Source organism: Lutra lutra, chromosome 8, assembly GCF_902655055.1.
Source record: "Lutra lutra chromosome 8, mLutLut1.2, whole genome shotgun sequence".
Classification (NCBI taxonomy): Eukaryota; Metazoa; Chordata; class Mammalia; order Carnivora; family Mustelidae; genus Lutra; species Lutra lutra.
In genome coordinates, this window is record NC_062285.1 from 127055254 (window position 1) to 127063216 (window position 7963).

Here is a 7963-nt window from a genome sequence, read left to right on the forward strand (position 1 = left end):
CCGCCGCTCCTCGGCCCGGAGCACAAAGAGCCGCGCCGCGGCCCCGCGCCCGCTCCCCGGCCGGGCCCGCAGCGGGAGCGGCCTCGCAGGCGCCGGCCCGGCCCCAGCCCCGGCCCCCGGCCCCGGGCGGGAGGGCGGGCGGGAGGGAGGCGAGTGGCCCCGGCCGCGGCGGCGTTGGCGGCGGGGACGGCGCCGGGAGGAGACGGACATTTCATTCGAGCTAAAGTGGAGTCGGTTTAGGAGCGATCATTGGCCGAAGCGAGACACAAACCTCCAATGCAGCCCTGGTTGGCTCCCGTCTCCAATCGGCTGTTTGGTTGGACAGAAAATGGCTGCGAAGGAACCAGTCCCAGCGCGGAGCTCCGCTTCCAGGACTCGGCCTCCCCTCCCTCCGCTGCGGGCCGCTTCCCTCGGCGCGACACCCTCCCTCCGCGCCTCCCGCGTGCCCGCCGCCGCGGCCACGCCCCGGCCCCGCCCCGGCCCCGCCCCCGGCCGCGGCCCCGCCCCTCCCCGCCTCCGCCCGGTGTGCGGCGCTGCCGCGGCAGCTAGAACCTGCAGAGTCCGATACTGGCTGCGGGCCGCGGCGGGCGGCTCCTGCGGAGGCTGCGGGGGGCGGGGGGCGGCGGGCGGCGGGCGGCCTCTGTGCTCGGCGGGGGCTTCCCAGGGCCGGGACTCGGGCACGCTCTGGAGGTCTCTGCGGGTTTTCTTCCCACGGTGTTTTCCCGGGCTTCTGCGATGCGTGATTTCTCAGGCTTCCCTCCCTTTGCTGCCCCCTCCCTCCCCCCCCGTGAAAGCGTCTCACCCGCCGGACGATTTTTTAGAAGGGGAAACCAAGGGCAGAAACCGCCCGCCAGGGCGACACTCGAGCTCCCGGGTGGATTTGAATGACGGCTCCCTCCTGGAATGCCTTCAGCACCTCGTGTTTTCCTTGTGTGCCTGTAAACGTTGCCAAACGCACAACGGCTCCCTCTCGGTCACGGAGCTCGGATGTTCGTTGTTCAGATTTCATCTAAAGATACAGCCCTCTCCTTCAGGTTTAACAGGTTGGTCGGACGAGCCGCCTTCACCCTGAATTTAAAACGTTGCGTTTCCTGTCCCCCTCCAGCGCCCCCGCCCCGCACCTCCAACAGGCGCTACCTGACATGTGGCTCTTCCCAACCAGATGATTATTTGGGCCGCAAGACTCCATGCCCTGTTCTTGCCTCTGCAGCCAGGCACCCCCGCTGGCTTTTCCTGACTGCAGTGTGGGTCAGTCTTCCCCGGGCTGCGACCATCACAGATGGGCTGTGAGCCAGACACCGCCGCGCGCTGCAAAGGGCGGCAGGATTTCTGCAACGGGAGCCGGCAGTCGCGTTCCCTTTACTTCCACTAAACAAGTGGCCCGGTGCCACATTAAACTTTCCAGCTTTAATCATTTAAAAATATATAGCCATGTTTTATTTATAGAGCTCCTACTGTTTCTCCGCATATTTTAACATTTCAAGAGCAAATAAGGAAGCAATGACAAGTGAAAGCCTCCGAGTTATTCCAAGAGGAGTTAAGTAGCAATGCCACTGTGCAATCAGACACCCTGACTTGAATTCCAGCTCCCCTCGTACTGTTTTACGACCCTGGCCGCATTTCTTTGCCCCTCCCTTGTAGTTTCCTCACCTCTGTAATGAGACTGATAATTGCTCGCTACTTCTTAGGATTGTTTGGAATTAAAATGCACAAAGAAAACCCTAAAAAGAAAAAAAAAAGTTGGCCTTCTATCTTAAGATCTTTATATGATATGAATTTCAATCTCCATCAAACTTTTAAAAAACTGTCATTTGCTAAAAAGGGATAAAACTGGCCTACCTTGGACCTCTCCCTTGAGGATGACCCATGCAAGTGGAGTTTTCAGAGTGAAATGATGTGCTCAAAGACAGGAAATATAAAAAAAGGAAGTAGTAGGATTGAGAGATGTATGACTAATCCACACACTGGATGATGAACCAAACGCTGCACGATGACTGCTTTTCCTGAGTTCATATGCTCTTATTTCAGTACTGTTGATCTAACAGACATGCTCTCAGTTCTGATGCAACAACAAGGTTCGTCAGCTTCCATTGTTTATCAAGAGCTGTGTCAGGAGCCCCAGGGTGGCAAGGGTGGATAAAGCACTCTCCTTACTCTGGGGATGTAACTCTAGAAGACAGGGACCTACCTAGACCATGCCCCTCTGCTGCTGAATCCCAGGTCATGCTGGCTTGACAATCTGTGTTCTCTGTGCCCTTTACACCTGCATTCAGGAAGCCCCCCAGTAAGTGTTACCCCCATTTTTCATGATCACATGATGAAAGACATGTATCACAGTTTAGTTGTGGAAAAGACATTATCTAGACTAATCCTGACTTTTCTTTTTTTCTCTTGACTGTTCAGATATTTTATTGCTTCTAGACTTTTCATTAAAGGTTAGAGGATCAGTGATTGTCTCTTTTACTGGTCCACACTTCATAGCTGCCCCTTAACTTACACCATTATTTATATGAGCCATAATTCAGCAAACAACAAAGCAGGATCCTTGGCACAAGGAAGACTTCCGGGTTGGATTTTACTTTATGACTTTAATGAGGCCTCATAGAATTTCCGTGGTGGTAGCGTCTAGTATAGAATGAATGATCTCTGTTTCCAACTTCCTGATTCTATTCTTGCCCCTTTCTTCTCCGTCCATTCTCTGAAGTCGAGGCCTGGAAGGATCTGGCTTCTGCTTTTCTCTCCCTCCCCCACTTACGCCTCCATCCTTACCCTCTTCCACCTTCAGCACACACTGGTCTTGGCTCTGCCACACACACACATGGCTCTTGTCTTAAGGTCTTAACTGGCTCCTTTTCATCTTTGAGGTCTTATTCTTCAAAGAGGCTCTCCCTCACCCCTCCTAAAGTAGCCCCACCTGGTTACTCTGTAATGTCATCTGGTCATGTCACCTCATGTGAAGGTAAACACTGTTCTCTTCACACCAATCTACTCAGCCGAACTGGATTGTCTTGTTTATTTATGGTCTGTAAATATATCCAAAATGCGGGCCTTCCCATTTTCCCCCATGACTACCACCATGGTTCAAGCCATATCTCCTCTTGCCAGGATGACGGCAGTGACCTTCTAACTTGTCTCCCTACTACCCCCCTTGCCTACACAGCTGCCAGAGTGATTCTCTAAAAATGTAAATGAGATCCTGTCACCCTTCTGCTCAGAAATCCACCAGTACCTCCCAGGTTCCCTCAGAGTAAACGACAAAGCTTTTAGGGTGGGCTTGCAAAGCGGAGGGTGACAAGTGTGTTCATTCTAAGTTGAACAAAGGAAAAGATTAATTGTTCTTTGGTCGTAGTACAACTAACAACCAGAATCTTTTCAACAATCAGTGACAACCTCTCACTCGGTGACAGCTCCCCGCTTCAGAAAGTCAGCCAATCAGTGACAGCCACACTCCAGTAATCCTGCTTCCTTAGCTAAATAAGGTCTACTCATTCCCCAAACAGTCCAGCTTCAAAAAGTGGGAATCTCTGAACCCACACTTTCCAAAACACCATGTAAGACCACAATTTCATTGTTCACAGGCTCTGCCTTACAATGCGGTTGTTCTTTGCTTAGCAAGAACTATATTCTGCACTTTTTATTTGTTTCTTTCAGAAATGAATGGTGGCCTTTTCACTGGGCAAGGCCCTAAGGGATCTATGATCTATCCCCTCTCCACTCTCCCTCTAACTTTTACTTTTTCCTTTGCTCACTCCCCTTCTCCTCCTTATTTCTAATAGGAATGCTCCTGCCTCACGACCTTTGCATTTGCTGTCCCATCTGCCTGATACCTTCTTCTCTCAGACATCCACATAGCTCATTCTCTCAGCTCTTTCCATTTCTCAATGAGGCTGACCCTGATCTAAAAGTCACAATTCTAGGGGCGCCTGGGTGGCTCAGTGGATTAGGCCTCTGCCTTCGGCTCAGGTCATGATCTCAGGGTCCTGGGATTGAGCCCTGCTACGGGCTCTCTGCTTGGTGGGGAGCCTGCTTCCCCCTCTCTCTCTGCCTGCCTCTCTGCCTACTTGTGATCTTTCTCTCTGTCAAATAAATAAATAAAATCTTTAAAAAAAAAAAAGTCACAATTCTAGCTCCCTAGCCTCACTCTCCCCTAACTGCTTTATTTTCTTTTCCAATGATACTTATCACCTTTTACAAACTATAGAGTTTCCTCACTTATTTTGCTAATGGCTTATTTTCTATCGCTTCCCATTAGAATGTAAGTTCTATGAGGACAAGGATTTTTGCTCATTTTGTTCACCAATGCATCCCGAGCACATAGTAGGTGCTCAATAAATATTTGTTGACTGAATAGATTTTTAATATTTCACCTTATTAAGATATGAACTCTTTGAGTGCAAAGACCTTGTGTTCACCACTGTATACTTGGTGCTAGAACAGTGCCTGGCATATACTGGGAGCTCTATAGGTCCGTATAGAATTGAATGCATGAGCAGGCATTGGATAAAGCTGTATTTTAATTGATAATGTAAATGACCCTGAAATTACTAAAGCCTGATATGTCATCTCTCTCTGGAGAAACAGTTCATAAACATATTTAAAATTCTTCAAGTTATTATGAAGTGTTAATCAAAATATTCAAAACATACTCATCACTATTTCCCCCTGGATTAGTGAGTTAATTAAATGGTTTTGAAAATATCTTTGATCAACCTGAGAAACCAACAAGATCCCTTGTTTCTAGGGCTGCTCAGGCCATGGACTAGAGGAAAACTTGTCTTTAATAGGGAAAGAAGCCCAGAAAACGTCCTTTTGCTTCAACTGTTGGGTCTCCTCTGCACTGGCGACTCTGTCTGCAATCTATCTTTAATCTACTATAACAGCATGCCCAGATTAATCTTCCTGAAACACAGTCCTTATCATGTTACCTTTACAAACCATGGGAAGAGCTCCCATTCATTTTGTGTTTTCAGTGCATCAGGTGCTCTGCAAATCCTACATGTGTTGTTGTCTCATGTCAGCCCCGCAATGACCTCATGAAATACGGGTTATTATTATCCCCATCTAAAAGACTTGCAAACGGGCAAAGAGCTGCAGAAACCCAGAAATCACACAGCTGGATGCGGGGGAACCAAGTCCCAAATCTACCACTCTGTCTCGGTCTCGCCCCACTGCAGGTTCCTTCTGGCCCCAATCCCTCCAATAAAATCCTTCCAGTTCACAGGATCTGAACTGACATTTCTCTGAGAAGATATACAGATGGCCGACAAGCACATGAAAAGATGCTCAACAGCATTGACTGTAAGGGAAATCCACATGAAAACTACAATAAGATACTACTTCAGACTCATTAGTTTAGCGATAATAAGAAAGATAAACAGTAGCAAGTGTTGTTGAGGATGGGGAGAAATCGGAGCCCTCCTACGCTGCTGGGAGAAGTGCAGTACCGGGCAGCCGCTGGGGAAAAGGGTCTGGCTGTTCCTCAAACAGTTCAACATAGAGTTACCAACTGACCCCACAATTCTAATTCCTAGGTATACACCCAAGGAAAGTGAAAAAAATATATCTGCACAAAAACTCATACATGAAGGTTCATAGCAGTATTATTCATATAGCCAGAAAGCGGAAATAACTCAAATGTCCATCCAGTGATGAATGGATAAACAGAGTGTGGTCTATCCATTTCGATGGAAACGTTATTCAGCCACAGAAAGGAGTGAAGTTCAGTGAAGTGAATGAACCTTGAAAACATTATTAAAGGGAAAGAAACCAGACACAAGATCACAGAGTAGGTTATTTCATTCACATTCAATGCCCAGAATAGGGGCGCCTCCAGGGCTTAGTTGGCTGAGCATCTGACTCTTGGGTTTGGCTGGGGTTGTGATCTTGGGGTCGTGGGATCAAGTGGCAACTCTGGTTCCCTGCTCAGTGGGGAGTCTGCTTGAGATTCTCTCCTTCTTCCCCTCCCCCCCACATGGTCTCTCTCTCTCTCAAATAAATAAATAAATATTTTAAAAAATAAAATAAATATGGGGCAACTGGGTGGCTCAGTGGGTTAAAGCCTCTGCCTTCGGCTCAGGTCATGATCTCAGGTTCCTGGGATCAAACCCCACATCAGGCTCTCTGCTCAGCAGGGAGCCTGCTCCCCCTGCCCCGCCTGCCTCTCTCTGCCTCTCTGCCTATTTGTGATCTCTGTCTGTCAAATAAATAAATAAATCTTGAAATATAAATATAAATATAAATATCCAGAGTAGGCAAATCCATTGAGACCGAAATTTGACTAGTGGGCCCTTAGGGATGTAAGAGGGGAGGAGAAAGTAAGAAGTGGTGGTTATAGGGTATGGGGTTTCTTTCTGAGGTGATGAAGATGTTCTAAAATTGATTGTGGTGTCTGTAAATGATATCTCAGTAAAACCATTTACCCCCCCCCCCCCAAATTCTGGCCATTGTTAATATCTTTATGTGTGAAACACATACAAATTCATGAGAAAAGCCCTAAATCTTCAATAGATAAATAAGTATAGGGGTGCCTGACTGGCTCAGTTGGTTAAGCGTCTGCCTTCGGCTCAGGTCATGATCCCAGGATCCTGAGATCAGGCCCCACATCGGGCTCCCTGCTCAGTGGGAAGTCTACTTCTCCCTCTCTCACTCCCCCTGCTTGTGTTTCTTCTCTCATTGTCTCTCTCTCTGTCAGATAAATAAATAAAAATCTTAAAAAAAAAATAAGTACAGGACATAAAATAGAAAACTCTTAAGGCAAAAAATACAAATGGCTAATAAACTTGTCTGGAGGGGGAAGGCTTACCTTCAAATGCAAATTGAAAGAAAAAGAAATCTTTCAAATGAGCAAAGAATTTTACAACAAAGATGATGAAGACGTGGTGAAATGAGTGTTCCCATCCACAGAGGATGAGAAGTTTTCTAGAAAGCAGTTAGCAGTCAGCATGCATTGGCAGACTTTGGGATGTTCTTACCCTTCCGGGCATTTGGGCTGTGGAGTGTTCCATTCAGGTCTTGATCTCAGGGTCCAGGCATGGAGCCCCATGTGGGGCTTCATACTCAGCAGGAAGTCTGCTTTGCTCCCTCTCCTTCTTCCCCTCCCCCAAACCCTGCTCCTGTGCTCTCTCTAAAATAAATAAATAAATCTGCTCTTTCCGCCATCTTTCCTTGCCGCCATAATGGTGTGCATGAATGCCCTGGCAGATGCTCTCAAGAGCATTAACAATGCTGAAAAGAGAGGCAACCGCCTGGTTCTTGTTAGGCCATGCTCAAAGTCATTGTCCGGTTTCTCATGGTGATGATGAAGCACGGTTACACCAGCAAATTTGAAATCACTGATGCTCACAGAGCAGGGAAAATTGCTGTGAACCTCATAGGCAGGTTGAACAAATGTGGAGTGATCAGCCCCAGATTTGATGTACAACTGAAAGATCTAGAAAAATGGGAGAATAACCTGCTCCCGTCCCGCCAGTTTGGTTTCATTGTACTGACAACCTCAGCTGGCCTCATGGACCATGAAGAGGCAAGACGAAAACACACAGGGGGGAAAATCCTGGGATTCTTTTTCTAGGGACGTGATACATACGTGCAAATAAAATGCCTCAATGGACCAAAAAAAAAAATAAATCAATCAATCAACCTTTAAAAAAAAAAAGTTTTTACCCTTCTAGTCAATAAATGTGTCATAAGAAAATAACATGTAATGCAGGGAATAAGATATTCAGAAGAGCATGTTAGCAGTAGAAAAAACTGGGGAAAAACTATGTAGTAGGCAGACTCCAGAATGGCCCCCAGTGATCCCCACCTCCCAACATTCACACTTTTGTGTAATTCCCTCCCCTAGAGTGTGGGTTGGACTTAACTGATTCACTTCTAATAAACAGAGTACATCAGACACAATTAGATTATAAAAAGACTGAGTTTTCTTGAGTACCCTTTCTCATTTTCTCTTCAGATAGATGATAAA

At 47.2% G+C, this 7963-nt stretch overlaps 1 protein-coding gene, 1 long non-coding RNA gene and 1 pseudogene across 2 annotated transcripts; 2 read left to right on the top strand and 1 right to left on the bottom strand.

Annotated features, from left to right (window-relative positions):
- Positions 1-234: 234 nt before the first annotated feature.
- LOC125106134 (forkhead box protein D2-like) lies at positions 235-1647 on the top strand. The gene is made up of 2 exons (XM_047739766.1): positions 235-1043; positions 1211-1647. Exons 1-2 carry the CDS (start codon positions 329-331, stop codon positions 1288-1290), a joined length of 795 nt encoding a protein of 264 aa, XP_047595722.1. The 5' UTR covers positions 235-328; the 3' UTR covers positions 1291-1647.
- LOC125106140 (uncharacterized) lies at positions 889-1943 on the bottom strand. The gene is made up of 4 exons (XR_007129243.1): positions 1840-1943; positions 1651-1721; positions 1138-1329; positions 889-1009 (listed from the first exon to the last, which is right to left on the bottom strand). It is a non-coding gene; the product is annotated as an uncharacterized LOC125106140 (long non-coding RNA).
- Positions 1944-7175: 5232 nt separating this feature from the next.
- Positions 7176-7593, top strand: LOC125106136 (40S ribosomal protein S15a-like; annotated as a pseudogene).
- The last annotated feature ends 370 nt before the right edge of the window (positions 7594-7963 follow it).

Excerpts from the sequence above, each read along its gene's own strand:
- LOC125106134 (XM_047739766.1), top strand. The coding sequence starts at position 329 with ATGGCTGCGAAGGAACCAGTCCCAGCGCGGAGCTCCGCTTCCAGGACT. Across the intron at positions 1,044-1,210 it reads CTCTCCTTCAGGTTTAACAG|CCAGGCACCCCCGCTGGCTT; the intron begins GTTGGTCGGACG and ends TTGCCTCTGCAG.